The 24,299-nt window shown below is 40.9% G+C and overlaps 2 protein-coding genes across 3 annotated transcripts; one reads left to right on the top strand and one right to left on the bottom strand.

Moving 5' to 3' along the window:
- Positions 1-926: 926 nt before the first annotated feature.
- On the bottom strand, positions 927-15,151 carry DGKE (diacylglycerol kinase epsilon). 2 transcript variants are annotated; one of them, XM_050981526.1, is made up of 12 exons: positions 15,011-15,151; positions 14,534-14,875; positions 12,797-12,956; positions 12,189-12,308; positions 11,150-11,293; positions 9,234-9,391; positions 8,905-8,956; positions 8,629-8,742; positions 8,046-8,117; positions 7,403-7,530; positions 6,382-6,493; positions 927-6,035 (listed from the first exon to the last, which is right to left on the bottom strand). In XM_050981526.1, exons 2-12 carry the CDS (start codon positions 14,662-14,664, stop codon positions 5,877-5,879), a joined length of 1,350 nt encoding a protein of 449 aa, XP_050837483.1. In that variant the 5' UTR covers positions 14,665-14,875; positions 15,011-15,151; the 3' UTR covers positions 927-5,876. The 2 variants fall into 2 exon arrangements, with proteins under 2 accessions (XP_050837483.1, XP_009092615.1); XM_009094367.4 differs by having other exon boundaries at positions 14,534-15,122.
- Positions 15,152-16,952: 1,801 nt separating this feature from the next.
- C18H17orf67 (chromosome 18 C17orf67 homolog) lies at positions 16,953-22,673 on the top strand. Its single transcript, XM_009094368.4, has 4 exons — positions 16,953-17,161; positions 17,849-17,949; positions 21,103-21,242; positions 22,237-22,673. Exons 1-3 carry the CDS (start codon positions 17,107-17,109, stop codon positions 21,217-21,219), a joined length of 273 nt encoding a protein of 90 aa, XP_009092616.1. The 5' UTR covers positions 16,953-17,106; the 3' UTR covers positions 21,220-21,242; positions 22,237-22,673.
- The last annotated feature ends 1,626 nt before the right edge of the window (positions 22,674-24,299 follow it).

Raw genomic sequence — 24,299 nt, forward strand, 5'->3', positions numbered from 1 at the left:
TCTGCAAGCCCAAGTTACACCTGGAAGCAGCAATAGGTGATGATTCCTGATGATTTCACCCAGTGAAATTGCAAGCTGCTGCCTTCCCATGTGGCCAGTGGAGAATATGGAGCAGATGTTTCTGCATAGAGAATTTTATGGAGTGTAAGTCACAGAGAGAGGCCATGGTACAACCAACTGAAGTTTTCCCTTTCCCCGTGTTAATGTGCAGTAACCACAGAGGGGGCAGCTCTGTGGCTCCACTGAAGCTGCAGCTTCTCAGGCAGAACCTGGCCCAAATTGCACATTCTGCCCATGTAACCACTGCATCAAGCATCACAAATCTGTACGAGACAAAAGCACACTCACTGCCTCTGCAGCAAATAAAACCAGACATCTCTGCTTTTCTAACAGAATTATCTCCTTATCTCCATTTCAGCCTGCCCTCTCCTCAAAACCAGAGGAAAACCAGTCTGAGGTTTGAAAACATGGCTTGATGGCAAGGAAAAATTTGCAGATTTTGATTTAAACATTTATTCTGGAAGTCCAAGATCATGCTAAGTGTTTTTTTCATGGCAAGTAAGAACTCACATACTGTACAGCTGTGACCTGTGGGGTTGCTCTGGGGTTTTGCTCTCTGAGGGGCAGGAATGGTGCAGACAGTGTCTGCTCACGTTTGGGCACTAAATACAGATCTCAAACTACACCATAAGGAAACAACTGATGTGCCAAGAGTCCACTGATCACTCCTTACTGCTCTGTGGGAAATAAAAAAATACTGAATCCCAAATGTTACCTTTCTCAATTGAAAACTGCCTAAAATGTTATAAATTCTATTTTTGAGCTATTTCTTGCACTTGAGGCTCATTTTTCCTTGTTTAGTGCCACTTTAGAACATATAGACAAACACATTCAATATAAATCCCACATGGCAGCATCACAGCCTGTGAAGCTAAAGAATATATATTTTTTAAACTGTTAACATGCTGACATTTTCTTTTAAGTAGTAATTACTAACTAAAAGTTACAGCTTTTAAAAGCAACATTTTACAGTATTCTGATTACTACTTACCAAACAACTACTATACATACTGAAGTTACAAGCTACAAAAATAAAAATCCATTCTGTTTAACTACAAAAATCCTAGAAAGAGAAGATGGCTGGAGGTATTCAAAAGATTACAGCAGTTTGTAGCAGACAAAATGGCTTTTGAGGGATGTAAACCTTGAAGGTACAGAATGCAATAAACTCACATACAATGTAAGTGCCTACATAATCTTAAAAAGAAAGCTATTTTTATGCTGAAATCTACAAACAAGTTGCAAATTAAGCAATGCAAATAATTGATTATATACAGCAGTAGGGGGACACAGCACAGGACACAGGGCAGCATTAAAAAGTACAATTTTGAGCACATTCATACTTTTGAACAGTTAAGGGCCAGTTCCTCAGCTAAGGTCAGTCTGCACAACACAGCCAGGTTTAGTCAAGGCATGTGGCTTTGTTCCAGCTTGAAGTATCTCCCTGAGATGCCCAAAGCCTGAATTGGGTATTCAGCACTCTTAGTGATAAAATTGTGATCATGTCGTGCTTTACAACTGTGCCCTCAACACTGCTGAAATAAAGAATGTGTAAATTCTCTCAATTTACTTAATTACTACAGGAAGAAGTGGTCTCTGCTACTTCACCCTGTGTTCAAGAAGCACCTCTCATTTCTCAGAAGAAACCAGCATTTTTAATTAAGTGGTTGACATTTAAAAGAATCAGTTACATCCTAGTATTTTTGAAGACAGTCTAATTTAATTCCAACTGAAGACTTAATTTTTTCATTTTCCAAAAGGAATAAAACTGCTAGTAGTCAGTAGTTAGAACACATGCAGATTTTTAAGTGTCCTGCTCTTCCCCAGAGACTAACTGGGTTACAGTGCTGCTCTACCACAAGCATTTGTTGCCAAGTAAAAACCAGTAACTACTCTAACACTGATGCCATTGTGCTGATCACTTAAAGGTGCAGAGCTTTTTATTTAACCAGTGAGATACAGTAGCACAAACTGTAAAAGCTTCAGTGCAATGTAGCACAGAACCAAAAGGAATTGGCCAGGCTGCAACCAAACCCTTCAAGGATCAGTTCTCAGAACCTGTGGAGAAATGGGATGTTCCTCCCCAGCAGCAATGAGAACAGAGATTGTACTTTCAATACTGGCCAGGAGTATTGGGGAACCTTTGGAGGGCTGGTGGTGATGGTGACATCAAAAGCCAACCAGGTGGGTCACTAGGCCAAGGTCAGCTGTGTGAAGCCATACCAATTTTCTTGTCTGACAAAGCCTTTGACAGGAGGTTCTGTGCATATAAAAATACCCAGCACATCCTCTCAACGTGAGTGAACAAGTGCAATGTGAGCCAGGCAAAGAGCTGACCCACAGCCAGGCTCTCCATGCAGATTTATGCTTTTTGTATTGCCTGTCACAAGACTGAGAACCTACATTAAAGAAAGTTATCAGAAACTGACCAAACTTGCTACTGGATGCAGCAATACAACTTAAAAATAAACTTCATGAACGCACTTTGAAGTGCTTGACAATCAGTGTTATTGTTTAGCCTGTACATTTCACACAAAGCTATAATATAAAGACTGGCAGAGGAAACAGTTTGCTATTTGGCTTTTTGAAATACTGTTTTCTCCATTTTCCCGATGTTGATGATTAACAGGATAAAGGAAAACTCTTCAGTGCAGGACAGGAGCTCCAGCTGCAGAGTCCCCTCTCCCAGACAGAGAATGTGGGGATTTCCAGGGTTCCAAGCTACAAGGAGTAACTCCTTGGATGGAGAAGCAGTTTGAAATGATGCTCTATGCACCTACAACATTTGAAAGCACGGAGCAGTTTCCATTCCCAATGCACACCACAGCACTGGGCAGCTCCAGCTCTGCTACAAATCAGCCAAGTCCATTTCTGCTGCCAGACAATCTGGGAGCCCATGGCTGAGGCCAAACTGGGGCTAAAACTGGAAACAGCTCTATCAAAGTCATTCCAAACAGGCTTTAACCCAATTTGCAGCACACCAGAAAGGAGGAAACATTGAAACCAAAGAACAGCTGGAAACAGCAAGGCTTCCCACAGACTCCAGGGCTTACTATGTTTTACAAAACCTTTTTTTTGCCACACAAATATTTGACAGCTACAGAGTCACAATGGACACTTGAGCCTTACAGAATGTTCTCTAAACCGTAAGTACAATTTCACAAGAGGCTTCCCCACAGCCACATTTGCTGCCATCCCTTACAGTCCATTGGTGACACACAAACTTCTCCTCCAAAACCAAGACCATTTAGCAGGGTTTTTCCCAAACAAACACCCAGTTAGATGCTACTTTCACCCTGCTTCTCCAGCAGGAATGATGGATTTACCTTTCCCAGAGGATTTCACACATGTTGGACAGGACTCATGGCAAGCTGCACTGGGAGGGAGCACAAACAGCCCCCACTGGGGCACAGGTGGAGAAGCCCATTCACCTGTGGGAACACAGGGAGACTTCCAACCTTGGCAGCAATTATTTCTTTTCTAAATGTCAGGAGTCAAAAGAGTGAAGTTTTTCAAGAGTTAAAGGTTCTTGGGCTATAAACCAATTTGAATAACCATCTGATCAACTTTAAGGAAGTCTAAACTGCATTTTGAATAGTTTAAAGTAGCCAGTGGTGTCATTTCAAATACTGCTTTTCAGAGCACATACCCTGCTTTTTCAGAGATTCCTCATTTGATTGTAAACAACAGTTACATAAGAACTACAGCATAGAACTTAAATACTTTTAGAGTGCTGATGGTTACAAGTCATTAAAAAAATAATAACTTAACTGGTAAGATTTTTGAAGCTAATACAAATTGAAGCTCATAACTAAAAAAAAAAAAAGATAGTGAATTCATCTAGCATAGCATACTTAGGGTATTTTAAACACTTTTTACATATATTTTACTCTTATTTTTCATCTATATTTACATACAATTAAGTTATGCATATAAGGCTAATGAATATGGAATTTACAAATGGCTTCTGCTTTACAGTTCATTACACTCTAATCACATTTTCAGACTGCTATAAATTCACTGAGAATCAGTAGTATTGAAATTCTAGTACATACACTTTCTACAAGGAATACCATCAAGTTAAAAATGCTTTCCAAAGAGGATTACAGTTGAAGGTTTCAAAAATACTGACTTTGCCAAGTTTCAATAAATAATTTTAAAATATAAATAGATCGCTCACTGTTAATGCAAACATAATTTTACAAGTTTTTGAAAAATGGTTTCATTTTAAAAATCCTAGAAACACAGCCTACTTTACCCAATGGTCTCATTTTCAGTCAGTGTAAAGAAAAAAAAATTAAAAACTGGGGGATCATGACAAAAGCAGCAACATTCAAAGTTCAGACCAAAGCTCTCACCTTCTTATAATCTTGGCTTACACAGGATAAATTCTCTTCCTACTTGGAACAGCAACTTCAGTAACTAAACTGAATTTACTCAGTGAGATACTTTAAACCTCAACTCAGTTCTCACCTGCTGCAGGCTTAAAATTCTTACAACAAAAAGAACAGAAATAAGATCTTCTACTTTTGTTAACCATGAAGATGTTTTCACCTGAGAAGGTTTTAACCTGAGAAGCTTCAGACATGCCAAGCTGACAGTCCCTGGGTACTGTTGCAGGTGTTCTGAACCTCCACTACCAGGATCAACCACTCACCTTTTTCCCCACTATGTATCCATAAGGGAAATGAGGGTAACTAACAAGGTACCTCTTACCACCTAAGAGCCAGTCAGAAAACAAATGCTTCCATGCTTTTTTTCCACAATCAAATCATACACATGAATGCCACCTCTGCAAACTCAGCTCTCAACCTCCACACTTACAACTGAAAGTTGACAGACTGACTTACTACTGATCATTCTCAGGTAATTATGAGCCACGTTCTTCAACAAGTTTTTAAAAAATACTCTACATTTGCCAATCATCATAATTTCTTTAAAACCCTTCTCTCTAAACAGCTAAAAAGATCCTCCTTTGTCCAAGTTTTCCTCCAAAAAGCCTGCCCAAAAACTATGATGTTGCTATTTACAAAAACTAAAATTAGTCTCTCACTGAACTGAAGCAAAGTCAAGTCACAGGATCATTCAGTGCAAGTCATGGTACAAGTATTTTGAATTGTATGTTGGAGACTCAAGACCTCAGGGTACTCTTTGGCTTACAAAGCCACTGAAAAAGATAATTTTCTAAATAACATTTCCAGAAACCTTTGGTCCAAAAGCAATTTTCTTGCCGAGTACCTTCCCCAGAGCTCCCAGACCCTCTACTCTCCCAGTGAAGCTTACTAGAAATGCACTGCATGAGCAGGTGCACAGAGTTACTGCTCCTGCTCCCAAGCAGAGATGGCAGCCCGGAGCAGGCTGCTGTCAGAACATCAACCCATATTCTGCTTGGTCTGGTTTTCTGCTCAGGAACTGCTCTGGGGCAGGTGAAAGCAGTCAAACCCTCAGCTGTTCCCCTTTCCAAGGGTATGAAACATCTCTCTGAAACACTGTGCATTGCACAGCAAGGAAGGGTTGCAGCATCCATCCCTTTTCAGCCACGAGAGGAACACACTCCAGCTGGAAAGGCTGGAGGGCATCCCCACCAACCTAAAAGCAAACCAGTTGTGGTAATTCAGCTGTGAAAGTTTCCATGAGTGCAGAAGCATGGCTTTTTCCTCAGCTCTAGTTCACTCTCAAGTATGAACCTTAGTTCATAAACCTCAGTCCAGATCAGACATTGGTGTTTTAACGAGCTGAAGTTCCTCACTGCTGCACATGCAATTCCAATTCCACAAAATCTCCAGGTCTTGATCCACCTGCTCCCTGCCCTGGTGTCACTCTGACAGGCTGGAGGCATCATCATCATCTGTCTGCTCCCCAGAGTGGTACAACATCAGAGCGTGGGTCTTGTGAGTGATGGTGACAGTGCAGGGCCCCTGTGCCCAGGGCTCCCCATCCACCTGCATTGGCATCTTGGAGCTCTTCAGGATCAGCTGGTACCAAACACAACAACACAAGCACAGCAATCAAAACAGCTGCTCCCAAACACAGCAACACAACCACAGCAGTTCAAAGGGGCTGAAATAACCTTTCACAACTGCAATACACATTCACATTCACAGCCTGGCCAGGGAGAAACTGTGAGTGGCACTCACAGGCCACCAACCACAGCAACACAGGTCTGTGCATTATGACATAATAAATTTTTACTAAGCAAGAGAAATACCCATCTCAACTGCAAACTGCAACTTTAGATCTGATTCAAGCAGTTGAGTGCTTGAGATTCTGTATTATGTATTAAAAAAGATTTAGGAGAACAGGTGCCTAAGCAGCACTTACCCTCACTGTGTGTGCCTGCCCCAGGCGAACAGGATTTGCCAGTTTCACCTGGATCTGGGCACAGTGGAAAGAACCATGAACACCAACAACTTCCAGAAGTCCATCATCATGTCTATGAAACAAAAAAATGACACTTCTTTCAGTGAGCTGATGAGCTCCAGCACATATGCCCAAATATTACTGCCCAGCCCTCTTACTGCTATTTCCAGAGAGAAGACAAATGCTGTGCTACCAATACATTTTTGGTTTTGTGCTGGAGAACAAATCCCACTAGCAGCAAAGAAAGCCATCAAACAGCTATGGAGCAATTCACCAGTGAGTACACCCGAGCTGGCCTCTGGAAATCATGGATGTATGACTTTCCAAGGCTCAGTGTGCACATTTAAGGCTCACAGTGGATTTCTCTTCCATAAACTTGTACAATTTTCTGTCTTTTTACTCAGATATTCATTAAAAGGAAAATCTTTTAATGGCTTAATTTTTTAGAACTGGGTAAAGAACCTTGCCCAAGGATTTTTTAGAAATTCAGGATTGTAAGCCTTGTAACAAAACAATGGGTATATTTATATAGATGCCATCTGAAGAAGGAAGTCACAACAGGGAATAATTAATGTTTGAAATTCTTTTTTTCTTTGGTATTGCTCCCAACATGGGAGTCAAAATTTTGGACATGTTTTGTTTTTACTTTCCATTTTAACTTCTAATGAGATGTGGTATTTTAGATTCTGAAATGGCTCTATCTTCTACTTTTTGAAGGCTCACTTTATTGTTAATAGCCTCTCCAATGCTTCTGCTCTCTGTCATGCCAGACATTTTGAGATAGTCTTAAAACCCCTTTGATGTATAGGATGCCTTTATTCCAAGTTTCCAGTTCAAGGAAAATAAAATGTGAGATAGCCAATCCCAAGAACCCTTCCAGCCTGCAGACAAGCCTGGCTACATACACACAGTCTGCTGAGGGAATTCTTTACACTGCAAGAACTGTTAAAGACAAAAACAAAGCAAAAAATGCCCTCTGTACCTTGCCAAAGGATAAGGCTCATCCCCCATTCCTTCCCAGAGCCTGCAGCCACCTCCCCAGTATCCAATATTCAGCACAATGATGCCTTCCAAATTGGGCAACTCAATCCTCTCACCATCCAACTCTAGCTTTAAAAGACAAGCAGAAGTTAATTACTGTGGATCAAATTCAGTACTTCAATAGAACTTATTCACCTTATGCATTCAATAGGCTTCCACTTAAAGAAAAATTTGGCCCTGCACCAAGAAAATGTGGTTTTTTTCCATGTTTAAAAAAAATCCTTCTGATTTCACAAGAAAGCAGTTAGTAAATTTCTTTTAGTAGAGAAAAGAAAATAGGAACTCTCACTTATGTAAGCCTCTAGTGCTATGGCAAATTACAGCTGAATATCAGTGCTCTCACTCATAGAACTGAGTCAAGGCCAGAAAAAAAATCAGGAATTTGCAGTGAGCCCAAAGACATGAATTCCATGAAGTAAGCTGCAGACAGCAAAAGGAACACAAAAATACTCCAAGGCCATAGCCATCCTCACAGAATTATCATTAAGTGCAAATATGGTAAAGAGCAAAGCTCCTTTTCTTTCACAAGATAAGTTTTTACACTTCACTGACTGTCCAGAGAATAAGCAAGGTAAAAAACTTACCTCAACCTTTTTGTTAAGATCTTTACATTCTTGTACTAAGCAGTCTTTGGTTCCATAAAAAAAATAAACAGCCTACAAAAAGAAAAAAAAAAAACCACACACAGAAAAAAACCCCAAACAAAACAGGGAGAAAAGAAAATATTGTTAGAAAAAGATAATACATAGGGATACTATTTGAAATATTTATGTATAGTTATGGCTGTGCAAACCTTATCTAAAACATACACATAATATATTTGCACATCCTTGAACTAAACCTTCCTTATCAGATGAGCTACAACTTGCATAAGAAACCAGATGTCCACTTGAAAAGGAAATAAGCACTTAACTCACGAAGTTTCAAAGCAAATGAGAAATTCTGAGCAAAAACTGAGCAAATTTTGTAAGCAAGCAGAGGCAAGGCAGAACATTCATGAGTGGGCTTGCCAACATGTTTTTCTTAGGGAAGGGGATTCCATGGGTAAAGTTAATTCAAACTCTTAAAATGCCAAGAAGGAAGTAGTGGTAAAGAAATGTGAACCTAAAAATAGCCTGAAGTCAAATCAGTAACTCCAAGAAGGAAATGTCCCTTTAGCAAACACACCTTATTGATGATTCTGCTGGAAAACAGAGAGGGAGTTTTCTCACGATGGGCATGGAAATTCAAAGCCATAAGAGCATCAGGTCCTACAGAGAAGTAGTTGTTCATTGTGAATACCTGCAAGACAGAACTTCCAATTATGCCTTATTAAAAATCATGATTATTGTTTAAAATTCAGAGTGTTTAATGGGAAGTTGATAACAACAAAAAACAAAATAAGAAAAAAATGACAAACATACAGGTATTCCATAGAATTCATATTATACTTGCAAACAATACCTTTGGTTTCCTTAAGTTGTAGTATCCTTTGTTTGTTACTTGAACCTTCCATCTGAAAAACAACAGTTGGTACTTAGACTTGAGACAGACAATCCTCAGTATCAAAGCTGTAGTTAGGAATCTCTTATCTATGCTGGGATTAAGGCAAAATACTCAAATTTAGTTAAATTATGAAAGAGTTAAGCCCTGTAGAACAACTAAAAGATTAATTCAGACCTCAGTTAGGTTGCAGTTCCTTCTGGCAAGACTTGTGTTTATGTAAAGAAACTGCTGCAATGAGCTACAGCAGTGTTTGGTTCTGTACATTTTATCTTTTCACTGTTCCTTACCTGTCTAGTTTGATTCCATCTGCCTCCATGACATTTCGTAAGATCTGCTCTACAGGGACTTCTCCAGCATAACCTGCACCCCAGCCCAGAGTATTAGACAGGTCATTCCCTGTTCCCAGAGGTAAAATTGCAACTTGTGGAATATATCGTTCTTGCCCCTAGGACACAAAACCACTGCATATTAGCTCCTGCTTCAGCACTCATTGTCTCCCTTCCATCCCCAATGCTCAGATTAGATCAATTCACCTTCCCAGCAGCCTGTAACACAGAGCAGAGCTCTGGGGCTGGCAGAGCAGGTGGCACATTGAGCTACTTACCCTGACATAAGGTAAAGGAAGGAAATTGAACCATTGTGAGAAGGAAAGAGAATACAAACACAATATGGGAACAACACATTATGAATACTGAGCAGAGTATTCCTTTCCAGGAATGATGCTTTGGATCTGGGAAGTGACATGAACACCGAGAGATGTTAACACGTGGCTGTGAACTGCACCAAGACACCAAAATGCTCCTAGAAGACTGAGTGAGGTTAGGTCTAAACAACAGATGCACAGAGTACGGATGTTCAACCACACAGAGAAACACAGACACTCAAGGAGCAAAGTCAGTGTCTCAGTTTCAGACTGTCATCCACAGATGGAGCAGGTGTAGATCAGCTCTGCAGAGCACAGTGACAGGAGCTGTTCAGAACAGCCATCTTAGCAAAGGGCTTGGCTCTCCTGACTACAGAAGGGTGAGCAATTATTTCAGCTGTACTATGGTCTTTGCAATTCAGCTGAGAAAAGCACTTGTGGCAAACTGGCACTTTGGTTACTGTTTTATCCTGAAAGGTTATCAGCCAGGTATCAACCTGTATTTGAGAGTCAAGATAAATGAAGGGAGCAAATAACCTACTACTGATAAGAAAAGGGTTTTGCTGATAAATCTCTACAGTTTACCTTATAGCAATTACTCGATTTGAACAGGACAAAGAAAAACCCAGATTTCATCAACTATATCAGCAATGAGGGACAATATATCAAGTGCCCAGGACCACACAACCATATACTCATATTCAACAACCATATACTCATATTCATTAACCTTAATAGTTACTTTATTTCTACTTTATCAGCACACAATAATTCTCAAAAAGGTTGCTGGACTATGCATGAAGTTGTAACAGTGGCCTTCAGCTACAACATTTTATGTACTAACAAGAAAGCTGCAGTAAAAAACTTTGATATAAAAACTTTTTTCTTTCAGCACTAGAGGAAAAGTTTATTAGGTAAAGCACTAAAGCTTATTAAAATTATTTTCCATTCTTAATTTTCTCAGGAGTTCTTAGGAGCATCCCATAAACGAGAGTATCTTCCATTTCAAATTCACAGTAAACAGTTTGTTTTTTTCTCCTCTGCTTGCAGCTAATAGGCAAGGCTGTAGACAGACAGACTCTTCAGAACATATGACAGGAGCAGGAGGAAATGACTGCACTCATTCATGCACTGGCAACATAACCAGAACAGCAGGCAAAATTATGAGGTTATTATAAAAGATTGAGTGTGCTGGGAGAAGGGAGCAGTCAGAGCACACCAGCCAATATCAGCAATACCATTTATGACAATATAAATCTGTTCAGACAAAGTGGAAATAACAATGCAGAAAATATCCAGCAGCTTGTTCTCTCCTTGTTTTGCAGAAAAGAACTACTATCAATATAATTTAAAATCGGAAGTGTTCATATTTTCCCTGAACTACAAGGAATAATAAGATGCATTTTCCCATATCCTTTCCCAATATGAATAAACAATTATGGAAATATTCCTCTGTAAGCCTATTTAGGATGATGAAGCCAATAAATGCAGGTAAGAGATGAGAGGCGGAACTTTGGCAACATCAAAACTCATTTCACCTTTTAATTTAAAACACAATACCTTGATCTTCATTTCATCAATTGCATCCAGGACCCAGCCAACTGTGCCATCTCCACCACAGACCAGAACCCTGACAGCATTGCAAGGCAGCCAAGTGCAGAGCTGGAGAGCTTTAGCAGGTGCAATTTTGCTGAGATCAAAAACCTAGAAAAAAGGAAAATAAGGAATTCTGTAAGTTCACAGAACAGGACTCAGGATTTGGCTCACAGATAAACAACTTCAAGAAGTTAACTCTAATGCAAAACAGAGATTCTCCATTTGCAATATCACATTAGCAAATGAGTTGTCTTGACTATCATGAGCAGGATTTGTTTCCCAAATTCACAACAGAGCGCCAGCTGCCTCCCTAGGATTAAATGGCATTGATAAACTGAGCTGACAGAACCCTTGGAAAAGTCTGTATCTAGAAGCATGATGATGAATTCTGTAAAGATGAAAGACTTCAGATAAAAGTAATTTTAAAATACTCAGCACACAAAGAGGTTTATTCTTTAAAGCCTTATTGGGATGCATTTGAAACAAAACCACAGTGATTTCTCTTGGGCTGTATTTTACAGCTGGGTTTTGAACTTCAAAGGAAGAGTATTAAGGTGCAGCCAGGAAATCCAAGAACAACTGCCTGCCTTACGTAACATCCTGAGCCATCCCAGTGGATTTTAAAGGGAAAGCAACTACACAAAGCAAAACTGTCAAGGCTGACATTTCCACAAATAAAGTGAGGATTCAAATAAAATGGTTCATTTTCTAAAAAGTGTACTCTGTTTCAAAAGTCAGATACTTCTGACTGAATTACTTCATGTATTACCATAAGTAAAAAAAAAATGGACTGGGATTAGAATCCTAACAAACTTAGGGCTGGGAAAAGTCTCTGCACATTTTGTTGCTCTCTGTGAAGCTGTTCCTTGCTAAAAGAACAAACTGCAAGAATTTGTTTCCTTTACTGATCTTCCACAAGACCCTATTGCCATTGTGTAAGCAAGATGATATCTATTCTGGTCTAAACCTTGGTTTTATTATGGTGGCCTTGCACTGCAAATACCTGAACAGGGTTCAGCAGCATTTTAAATTCTCCTAGAAAAATTTCCCCCATGTTGTTTCCACTGCGAGTATTGGCCAGCACCATTACTGGCATCCAGTGTTTCCTGCAGTAAGGGACCACCTACAAAAGGTAAAAACCAGTCAGTCACACAAATACTGCATGTTTGAGAATGCTTACAGCCCTGCTCCAAGCCCCATCCCCAGCAAGGGCTGAAATGAGCAAGTCACCAGTTAGTCTGAAGTAGACAAAACACAAATACCTCTGACATATCAAGGCTGAAGATTCTGCAGTGCTCAGGACAATCAATACTATAAAGCTATAAACAAAGCAGTAAAAAACTCACAAAAATTCAAGGAAGTAAGGTAGACAAATCTCAGTATTTTGGAATAAAAAAAAAATCTACATCTGCTTATATTTTAACAGCCATGTTAGTAAAATGACAAACACCTCTGAATTAACACAGCAGTAAGTACTTAATAGATCCTGAAACATTTACCTGACAGTTGCTACCGTCACAATGCATTGAGTTCAACTTTCAAGGTCTGTCTGTCGGTTTATGTGGTTGTTTTTCTGGTATATTCTAAACCCAAGAAGCAGCAGGCCATTACCTTTTCATAGTTGGTTCTTTTCTCTTTACGCATCTGGTTGATTGCAGACAAATAGTAGGGTGGAATAATTAAGTCTTTGAATTCTCCAAATGTACAATCCTCAGTCCTCAAACAATCCACCATGCACTCATCATGCACAGTGTACTGACACCACACACACCTGAGAAAAGACCAAAACACATGAAAACAATCTTCAAACAGGCAAGGTAATTTTGCTCATTTACTTTAGACTTTTGTCAAAATATTTATGTTCACATGCACCATGATAAGTAATATTTTCATTGCCTGGAAGCTTATGTATTGGCTATAGAAAATGACATAAATTGGTCATGTGCTTGCAGGTCTAGGAAAGCATTTGAATTCTGCTGGGAAAAAAATCCAACAGTTTTAAATTAATTAAGTTATTTCTAATTAAAAAAAATAGGTGCTATAAATATGCTCCTATTTGCACTATTAACAGTTACACTGAGAGCCTGTAAAAGAACCTGAACCCCTGTCCATCCTTAGAGAGCACAGATAAAATACTGGAGCTCAATTCAATACAGTGAGACAAGTAATGAATCAATGCATTCCCTAAGACTGATAATACCCCTTGAAGCCTGAAACCTAAAAGGTTACACAGAACTGTGCAAGGCTGATGGGATTTAGTTATGCAAAACTGCTTTGCTTTATGACCTATTCTAAAAGCTGTCCTGGAAAATAAGACTAGAACAAGAGAAAATACTGCAATATCCACCTCCAGCCTCTGCAGAATGCTAATCCTCATTTAGTACATCCAAAGCCTTGATTTAAGCAGCTGGGAAAGCTATTTTTGGAGTCCTCCTGACTGATCCCACACACAACTAGAGTATCAATGACACTTGGCCTATACTCTGACTCTCTTTTCCTCTTCTTCCTTCCTTTCCCTTTGCCTCCAAACTCCTTCCCTTCCCTCTCCTACACACACTCTTGAGGTTTTGTTTCTGATAATGTGCTCTTTTTCTCTGTAATTCTGCTTATGTACCAAGCAGTTTGACAGTATCACACAGAATCAAAGCAGAAGCTGGCAGAATCTAGGCTGAAAAGATCCTCTGAGTAGACTGAAGTAACACACTGGGGCACCTGTCATTGCATTTTGGCACTGACAACTTTGCAAGCAACCTTACTAATGACAGTGCAAGTCCATTTAATGGTTCATCATATTTTTAAAGCACTCTTAACATAATCTTTATCAATATAGTGCAGTAGGTTATAATACTTCTCTTTAGCTTTTTTGAGCATCCTTAAAAATGAACCTGAAACCTCTACAGAACATTGTTTGCTCTATTTACACTGAACAGATGCCAATTTTGGGATGCACACTTTGGTTCTCTGAACTGTGAGCTGTGCCAGTCAAACTGCTCAGGCTATCCACTGTACAACCAAAAAATTTATTAGAAACTTCGTAATATCATCCCCTAAAATACAAACTCCCTTGGACACTGAGAGTCTCTAGTATGTGATTATACAGCAGCTGCACATCATGCTGGAGTGATGCAATTAAGAGAATGAGTGGACATGAGATGCAATGCCAGACTCTTAATCTATGACTCACAAGCATCCATTTTAATTTTAGGTTCTTTGAAGCTGTTTTTTTTAACAGTATCTTATCTGACTACTTCAGGATCTCTTTTGGGGTGTGGTCTAACAACCCTGTGGAAAACACAACACTGACATGGCACTGTAGTTCTCCTACACAGTCAGACAGCCTTGCAGTACCTGTAGTCGCAGAGCTTGGGCTGCGTGCCGCACTGTTGTTTGCAGACCATGCAGCAGCTGCAGAGAGGGACATTGCCCCTGATCCAGTGGTGTGGCATGGAGCCAGGGGCTCCCGCGGTGCCCCTCATCATGATCTCCTTGCAGAGGAAGCGCCGGTCCGCCTTCTTCAGGCAGGCCTCGCAGACGCGCAGCCCGCAGCAGCTGCAGAAGGCGCCGCGGAGGATGTGCTGGGCGCACACGCAGCAGTACGAGGGCGACCCGAAGAGGTCCGTGTAGTGCCAGTCGTGTTTGCTCTTGCGGAAGATGTCCCGGATCAGCAGCTGCCGCCGCGACCGCTGGAAGCTGCACCACGCCGTGATGAGCACGGGCAGCAGCACGGAGCACAGGGTCCACAGGGCCAGGCGCCAGTCGGCCCCGGCGCGGGAGGCATCGCCCGAGCCCCCCATCCCTGCGCCTCCCCGGCCTAACCCCTCGCACCTCTCGGGCAGGCGGCGGGCCGAGTCCCGGTACGGCCCCTTCGCTCAGGGAGCCAAGGCGCAGCTTCACGCACCATCTTCTAATCCCTCCTCAGGGCTCAGCACCGACCTGCGCCGCATCGGGCCGAGGCAGGGTTCCGGCCGGGGCTCCTCCGCCGCCCGCCCGGGCCTGGCGCAGCGCCGGCCGTCCCCGGGCTCCTGCTGCCGCTGTCCCCGGCGCCGGGAGGCTGCCGCTGTCCCCGACCGCACGGCCCTGGCTGCCCCTCGCCGCTGCCCCGGGCCCCTCCGCGGGGCACACGGGGCGGAGCGGACAGCGAGCTCCGGCCCTCGGCCCGCCCGGGAGCTGCCGGCGGAGCCGGGGCCCGGGCGCTCGGCGGGCTCGGAGCGGCGCCGCGGGATGCGCGAGGCGGCGGAAGCGGAAGCGGCCCGGGGCCGTTGCCAGGACACGAGCGCCGCCCGCCCCCCGTCTGTCGCGACAGCGGCGATATCGCCAGCGGCCGCGACAGTGCCTGGCGGAGTGCCTCCGCTCCGGCTCCGGCTCCAGCTCCAGCTCCAGCTCCAGCTCCGCCGGGCCCAGACCCGGGGCGAAGGCCGCGCTGGCTTGGGGCCGAGTGACGCCCTGTTTGTGCCTTTATTGCCCAACCGTAAATGTTTTCCCCCATAATTTCGTTCTGCCCTAGAATGATGGAGTCATCAGAGTTGGAAGAGGCCTGTGCGATCACTCGGTCCGACCGGCACCGTCTCTTTAACACTATACCACAGCACCAACGCGAGGTCCTCTTGAGCAGCTCCAGCGATCGGGACTCCACCACCTCCCTGGGCAGCGCTTCCCAAAGCCTGGCCACACCAAACGATGATAATCTTCAATCTGAATCTCCCCCGTTTCAGCCTGAGGCCATTTCCCCTGGCCCTCTGTCGGGCCAGCAGAAAAGCCCGATCCCCACCTCAGAACAACATTTCAGGTTCAGCAGTGAGGTCCCCCAAAGTCTGCCTTTGTGCTGTATTTGTCCTCCCCATGGTTGTGCTTTATTGCCCAACCATAAATGCTTTCCCCTCATAATTTCTTTCTGTCATTACATCTTCGATTGTTCTCCTGGGGCAGTTCTAGAAATAGTGGCTGCCATTAGAACCTACAGGTTTTTGCACTTTCAAAACAATATAGTGAGCAGTGATGTAAATTCATACAGCACATACAATATTGATTGGGTTCTAGGGTCTTGGTATCTTTAAAAAACACTGAAAAATGCACATACTCCACAGCTGGGCAACACTCAGATTTCCAAGGAAATTCCTCACTTCCCTCATGTACAAGCCAGTGATGAACTCCAACTACCTATTTTATATCTTATAGTTGAAGGGATGCATTTCATGCCTACAAATTGGTGATTCTGGTATCATGTGTTCAGCATAGCACTGCCCAGAAGAGCTCTAGACATTTCTCAAAATTACCTGTTTGCAGTGTCATTTGCTAACCTACATCCTTACTTAACACTATGCTTCATATGCTTTATAATCCGGTTTTCTACTAACTAGTCCTGGAAGGAGGAGAATTATGTGGGTTTTCATTTCTATTGGTTCTATTAATGTGATAGAATTTGTTGTGTTTCTCAGCAGTCATAATTTGGCTTTGCCAGAGTTAAACCCCATTAGTAAGTACTTCTCTGCTGGAGCAAAGTTAGAGACAATTTTTGAAAAAGGGGCCCCTTTGCAGCTGCCTCTGAGATTAACAGTACTGGGCAGTTGTTTCTTTTAAAAAAACAATAGTTTACCTTGGGCACCAAAAACCTTTGCTTGCCATGCTAAATATAAGGGGATAGGCTTTATTTTCACAAGTTTAAAATGCCCAGTGTAGCTCTGAAGCCTGAGGTGGAAAAAAAGACCTTCTATTTTCTTTCCCTCAGGAAAAGAGTTATGCAGAGAATGTGTGAGCAGATAATAGACTAATTCAAACCTTCAGACCAGATGTCTTCAGAATTATACTATCACCCAAATTAAAGCATAAACAAACATTTGGGACTGACGTAGCTCCTTCAAATAGGCCAATGCCTCGGTCAGGGTTGCTCATTTTGGAACAGCCTGAGAGAAAGCAGAATCAAAATGAAGAAGTTTCTTGTGTTTGTCTCCTTTTTGGTCCTGCTGACCACTGTTACAGGTAAGAGTCTATATCAACAAACTTGAATATGTGTACAGCTGCAAAGCATATAAGTAGTATTAGCTTGTCAACCTTTTATTTTAGTGTTAATTTTTCATATATTTTAATATATTTAATTTTTAACACTCAACTATTTTTGTATTGCAGGCTTTCCATGATTTGATTTTTAACAATCATGATGTTGTATTTGATTTAACTTTCTGCATTACCACACTGTAATAATTTGTTGTAAACCCCAACATTTTAGTTTTACTTGCTTACTATTTTAATACTATTTTACCAAGGTCCTGCAAGTGGAATGTTCAATGCAATCTCTTCTTTGCAATGTATCTAACTCATTACTTTGAAAAGAATCCTATAAAGCAGCACGGAAAAGAACAAAGAGTTGGAAGAGCAACTAATGCCAGTGGTTTGATGGTGCTGTGGTATTTGCTCATTTTATAGTACCATGAATATATGGCCTTTGCTTCATACTAGTAGGACAAGAGAAAACACAAGTATAAAAATGGTTTAAAATTCCACTCCTATCTCTTGGAATACAATATCCCCTGGGAAGGGACTGTAATGAAAGAACACTTTGTTTTTAGAAAAAAAAATCAGGTTTGGAGATGTTTCATTTCACAACTGATAGATAAAATACTAACTTTTTGATAATTTCAGAATTAATTTCTGCTGTTCTGTCTTTAGACACTTCACCAATTTTGTCTGAAAAAGATGCCAAACAGATGCTGAGGACTCGTCGTGAAGATAGACCAAGAAAAGCTGGTTTCCCTGATGAACCAATGAGGGTGATTTATGACATTTACTATTAAATTACATTAACTGAAAAACACAACACCAAATCCCCCAAAACGTTTGTGCTTAGTATTAAATTTCTGTTGCTTCCAGGCAATATGTTATGAAACATCCCCATTTAAGGCAGCTGAATTGTTCCATGAAATATTAAAAAAACCCCTAAAATTCTTTCAATTACAGTTAAAAACATTCTTTAAGTGCTGAGTATTGCTCAGGAAGTGTCCACTTGCAGAATGAGAAGATTATTTATCATGGTTCAAAAATACAAATTATTGAGAAGAAAGTGGCTTTTAATTTATAGAGATGTGGATTTCATCAGTCTGTTCCTGAAAAACTAAGTAACAGGAAAGGTCTTTGCTTACAGTACATTCTGCACTGCAGGCAGAGATGAGATGGAGGTGTCAGTGGTCAGTGTGGAGGCTGAGGTAGTTCTAAACCAGCATTAAAAATCACTTTCTTTCATTGACTTATTTATGGATGCTACAGATAGGATGGTTTTTTATGATATTGTAAGAGTTTTTAGTTGCTGGTTTAATGCAGCTGTTTTGGGTTTGCATGCAATATCTATTTATTTATTTCCAAACCCTATTACAACAAAAGAAAAAGTAAAAGAATTAAAGAGCCTTCTGTTTTCCTTGCTTTGACAAGACCTAACACAAAATCCTGCACTCATCAAGGGTACTTAAGGTGTTTTAAAACTGCTTTCTATTTCTTTCCAAAGTAAATAAACTGAGCTAAAATCACATGGTTCTGAAGAGGCAAAGCCACAGAAGCCAGGAGCACACAGGGGATTGTTCACATGAGGAGCTCAGTTTAGCAAGGTGCTGAACACTTCTGGACTCCATAGGGCATGGAGAGCCCCCTGTGCCTTGCAGGACTGCAGAAACAGCTTCTGGTTTTCCCTTTCCAGTGGGTAATGTACACCAGCCAAAAAGAATCCACCTGCCCAACACTGGGTAAACACACAACAAACCAAAGCTGTCCCAGATATTGCTCCATGCTTGTTGACAGCCTTGTACACTGAAAATTGCACAACACAGCCAAAAACCAGAAGGCTGCACTGCTGCCCACAAAACTCAGGAGTGGGTTGGTTTCTAAGTTGTTAAATAAGCCTTGTAGCTTTTGCAAATGAGCAGGAATACAGCTTCCATCTGCTGGATAACCACGATTAAGGTTATTTGGTAAATATAACAAATATTGAATACAGAATAAATGAATCAGCAGAACAGTTGGATTGAGCTAATTCCTATATGGCAAGAAGCTACATGCATGCATGCACCATTTAATCTATGGTTTAGTTTTAGCTGGTCCTGTGAGGAGCAGGGAGTTGGACATGTTGATCCTTATGAATTTTATGACTCTGTGTGGGGAGAGGAGGGTTCAGGGCTAAAGAAATGTTTTTCATGACCATTAAAGAAATGGATTTCTGACAGTGCTTTTCCATCCCTGACACTTTCTGTCCTACCACTTTTTGAGAAATTCCAACCTTCTTTGATTTATTTTCTTTTGTTTTTTATCTAGAAAGCAAAGCTGACCCTCTGTAAGAAAATCCAAACATGAGTATTTGTTTTGCTTTCTAAATGTCAAGGTTTTCAGTAGAAAAGGAAACATCTTCTGATAAAAGAAACAACCCTCATTGCCCTGTGGAACTTGGAGATTTTCCATGTGAATGAAGGTGCATGGCTGCTGCATCCCTGGGCACAGCTTGTGCACATGGACTCAAGGAGAAAAACTGATTTTGTATGGATGCTTTGTAGCAGAATGAAATGAATGCTGGGATGAACCCACCTCTGTTCATCTGTTTTAAGCAAAAGCTGTTTTTACTGGGCCAGATCATGCTGAGCTGGGGAATGTAATTTGCAATTCTTTGTGACACTCTTTGACTTCCACAGTGCTGCTTGAGTTAGAAACCTGTTCAGTTACAGACAGAAAGACCAGCCCCATGTGATTATAAAAAAAAATGTAATTTATGTTATCAGCATGTTTTAAACTTAATTTGTCTGAGATCCTGCTTTTGATGATGTGGCATCCTCTCAGTCACACAGTTCTGTTTCCTGCCAGTTCCTAAGGCAGTCTCTCCCCAGGGATCTGAGCCAAGTCTCCTGGTGCTGTGAGCAGAGGAAGCCCAGTGAAAGGCATGATCCTGATGCTGGAATACTTGGCCAGTGCAAAGGGTTTAGGCTACAGCTTCCATTCCAGCAGTGCCCACTCTGCAAAGCAAGGGGGGTTATTTTGAATGAATGTATCTGATGTTCACAAAGCTTATGAACCCACTAGGACTGGAACTTTTTTAAAGTAAATTTTATCCCTGATGGAGGTCAAGTTTTTGGTACATAGCCTGCTTTATTTAAATAATTTTTTTGCTGAGACCAAAGCCTCTCTCTATAAATTGGTGTAGGAAATTCACATTATTTTATCACCAGTCAGCATTAGTGATAAATAAAATGAATATAAATGTTGTAACTTATTTTGATATTATTAGCACAAAAGGTATTGAAAATTCGAATAACCTATGCTTAAAATAAAAACAGAATGATTTTGTTGAAGGAATTACAAATAGGGCTTGATAAAGCCATTGTCATTTTATAAGATATAGATTTGGCATAGATAAGAGCTTAAATTTGATTGCTGCAAATATTTTTAGATTTATAAATTTTTAGAGTAGTGGAAATAAACTGGCTGCAGCACTAGAATAGTTTGTGGCTGGGGGAATGTGTAGGTAGTGAGTGTTACCTACTAGAACCGTTCAGTCCTGCCACATGATCCTGCAAAGGGTTAATGTTCTTTAAGCAGCAGGAACCAGTTTTCAAAAGGGGCTATAACAAATCTGTTTGTGAGAATCCTTTGTACCCTCAGACCCAACAAAGACTTCTGTGTTGATATGCAAATAAGAAATGTGTATACAGAATTCCTAATTTATGAATATTGTTGTATAATTCTTGCTCGACACCTTTGCTGGTCTGGAGATGAAGTCATTCACTAAATATTGCGAGGCTGGGGCAAGCTGGCCAGCAACACCCTTTCACTATATTTGATTATTTTAAGGGATAAATTACTGGCTCTTCCATCAACTGTGAAATTATCCTGGCCTGACATTAGTATTGAGTGATTACACAATTAAAGTACTTTTGCTTTTCTTTAAATAGGAGTATATGCTTCACCTCCAGCGCTTGGAGCAGAGATCAGAAGAGCAATTCCTTGAACATTGGCTGAATCCTCATTGCCTCCCACACTGCAACAGGGACCTGGTGCATCCAATCTAATGGGTTTGCCTAGCCTGCGACTGGTATATATACATATATATGTGTGTATATATATCTTCTACAGGGCATCTTTCTGTCTCCATAATGAAAGGCAGAGCCTGGGAGAGAAGGGAATAAGAGAATAACCAAAGGCTGGGGGAAGCACCTTGTGCTGAAAGGTGTTGGGCAGCTGAGCAGGGGCAGGGAGCGGAAGTGTCCCAGGCATCAACTCTGTCACTCTGCTCTGTTCACATTAATAAAACTCTGGTTATGCATTTCTCTGCTGTGTGGGTGTAAGCTGGTGACTGCAGAACATTCTTATTAATGTGGCTTCAGATTGTTCCTGCTTCCCTCCTGTTCTTTTTCCAACTGTTCTGTTTAAGTCTTGTACTTGTTCACTTAACTCTCAGTGGGACTGGGGCAGGATTAAAGTCAGTTGTCATCCTGGAGATATTCAGGATGCAGTCTGACCTGCAAGGAAGTTTTTTAAATGGACATGAAATTTGTTAACTGAGATAAGTTTGAATAATAACCATAAAAATGAAGCTATATCACTCCCAGTTAACTTTTTAATATAAAAGTTGCAGATTTAGCTTCATATCTTCAAAAGTTTTAAGCAGCAGAATACAGAGATAGTATCTGTCACAGCTGATCTGTTTCAAAAGACAGAAACTTCATCTGCTCAACATTCTTTTATCTATTTGTACATCTCTGAATACCTTTAAAAATTGGTACATTGTGGTAGACTTCAGTGGGGCTCTGTTAATCCACAGTAAAACAAAGATCTGAAACTCATTTAAAAAACAAAAACATTCCCAAACTTCAGCCTTAGGAGGTAAGTTGGCAATTTTCAAAAAAATCTTCCAGCTGAGACACAGTTGAAAGCTGGCTCACTTAGCTACTTCCCAACAGCTGCTCCCAGGCCACTGTGAAGAATTAATGCTAGAAAAGTGTTTAAATGATTTGAAGCCCTTAAGATGTCATTAGTATGGCCAATGTCAGCATGGATTTTGACATTCTGGGTTCTTTTTTCTGCAGATCTCCACATGGATTTATACATGATTGTGTTAAGAAGAACAAGATTATTCCTGCATTGGCTACGTGCTCACTGTAGAGCAGAACCTCTCTGCAATCTTCATGGTACAGCAGAACTTCCAGCTCTAAGTGGCTTGATGAGTTCTAGACCACCATGTATTTTCTACCAGTAATGACTGCATGCCTGAATAACTGAATTGAGGGTTTCCACAGTTTCTGAGGTATGGGCAACTTATTAGTCCTAGAGTCTCCTTCCAAGGGCACAGGTTTAGACTGTCTGAAACAAAAGGAACTTGGAGGGAGAGGTCAATAGAAAATTGCAGAATAGCAACATGAAGAGAAGGGCAGCTTTCTGGGCTTTGGAGGAATCCTTAATTACAGTTTTCTAGGTTCAATAACAATATTTCATGAAGACACAACATTTATGTAACACTATGTCTTACTGCCTGATGAATATTTCAGGTATTGTTTCATAATAAAAGCTTGACTCAATTTCATTTGCAAATGATTTGTTCTCCTAGTCTCCCATACTGTATTCTGACAAAACTCACTGGAAGTGAGGCTCAGTTTTGTGAAGTACTAAGGCAACATCAGAGGACTTTCTAGGACCAGCAGTGGAAAAGCCCTATGGTGCTGACTAATAATTGTGTAGTTTCTCTGCACAATTATCCCTTTCCCTTGTAATTCTGCCAGGAGGGGCAAATGAATCCAGCCAGCCCTTTCCTGCCTGTGTGCTTTTATAACTTATATATAAGTCTTTTTTCTTGGAAAAGAATATCTTGTACAGTTAGATGGGAAACATATGATACCTGCAAGACAACATAAAAAAATTGCTTGATGGCTCTTAAATGACTGCTGTGATCTGTAATGGCAACACAGTTGGTTACGAATGGAGCAAAGTAACTTTCAGAGCTCCTCACTGCAGTCACACTTGAAGCCTGAGGACTGGGAGCAAAATAAAACACAATTTTATTAATATCTAAAGGTAATTAGTGCTACAGAGATCTTGACAGGCTGGACTAGATCAACAGTTTTTCTGGTATACTTTTCTTCCAGTAAAACAGCTCTCCTAGATGACTCCAAGGAAATAATTTAAATCTCAAAGCATCAAAGGCTTGCTTTCCCCTACTGCCAAGATAAATCATAGATTAAATCTGGGAGTGTGAAAAAGTTTAATCAGGCTCCTATTGTGTGCTTCATTCATAACTCTCTCAAAACAGAGATCTAAATTCGCCTATCTCTTTGAGTTAAAGTCACTAGCTGAAATCCTGGCTCTGTTTTTATGTGCACAGTGAAAAATTCATTTAATGACAATTATGTCAACTGTCACCCTGTGAAAATCGTTTTTCAAGTACTTCTTGGAAATGAAGTTATTAGTTACTAGTTATACTCAGTCATTTTGAAGGTAACCAGGAAGTTTAAGCAGAAGGTTCTACTCAGTTCTTCTCACTGAGCTGATCCTAAGGCAAACATGGAATATTGTTCATTGCTTTACAGTTTGCTTTTCCACATGAGGGCCAAAGGATCTCATGTGGTATCTCCAACCAAAAGTTAAGTATCATTAAGTCTAATTAACAAGGAGAAAACTAGAAACATAGAAAAGTGAAGTACTTTCTGATCATTGATCCACATTCTCTCCAACTTCACAAGGGAAGGAATTATGGTGTAGTGCCAAGAGCCTTCAGCCCACATTGGTGTCAGGCTGATGGGCAAAGGAGCCAACTCATATTTGCACTCATGTTCAAACCAAACCCAGCTCTCTTATAAGTATCTACATCTTTGTTCTGAGCTAGAACTGACCACTGAAGAACTTCCTGGTCCCTCAAGGCAAGAAAAGCAGCAGACACCATATAGGAAAGTTTAAAACACAGGGAATAAAGGGAGGGAAAAAAATGAAAGAAAGGAGAATTAACTAAAAATGTTGAAGTTAAAAAAAATAAAAGAAACCTAGACTAAAGCCTATGAGTGCCTCAGGAATCCTGTGATCATGAAGAACATAGCCAAGTTATTTCTTTTTAAGACATTCAGTTCTTCTGCCAGATTTAAGAAGCCAAGTCATCTCTTCA

This window comes from Serinus canaria, chromosome 18 (genome assembly GCF_022539315.1).
Source record: "Serinus canaria isolate serCan28SL12 chromosome 18, serCan2020, whole genome shotgun sequence".
Taxonomy (NCBI): Eukaryota; Metazoa; Chordata; class Aves; order Passeriformes; family Fringillidae; genus Serinus; species Serinus canaria.

Excerpts from the sequence above, each read along its gene's own strand:
- DGKE (XM_009094367.4), bottom strand. The coding sequence starts at position 14,979 with ATGGGGGGCTCGGGCGATGCCTCCCGCGCCGGGGCCGACTGGCGCCTG. Across the intron at positions 9,392-11,149 it reads TTGATGAAATGAAGATCAAG|GGGCAAGAACGATATATTCC; the intron begins GTATTGTGTTTT and ends TTTGTGTCCTAG. Across the intron at positions 7,531-8,045 it reads ATCTTAACAAAAAGGTTGAG|CTAGAGTTGGATGGTGAGAG; the intron begins GTAAGTTTTTTA and ends TGTCTTTTAAAG.
- C18H17orf67 (XM_009094368.4), top strand. The coding sequence starts at position 17,107 with ATGAAGAAGTTTCTTGTGTTTGTCTCCTTTTTGGTCCTGCTGACCACT. Across the intron at positions 17,162-17,848 it reads CCTGCTGACCACTGTTACAG|ACACTTCACCAATTTTGTCT; the intron begins GTAAGAGTCTAT and ends TTCTGTCTTTAG. Across the intron at positions 17,950-21,102 it reads TCCCTGATGAACCAATGAGG|GAGTATATGCTTCACCTCCA; the intron begins GTGATTTATGAC and ends TTCTTTAAATAG.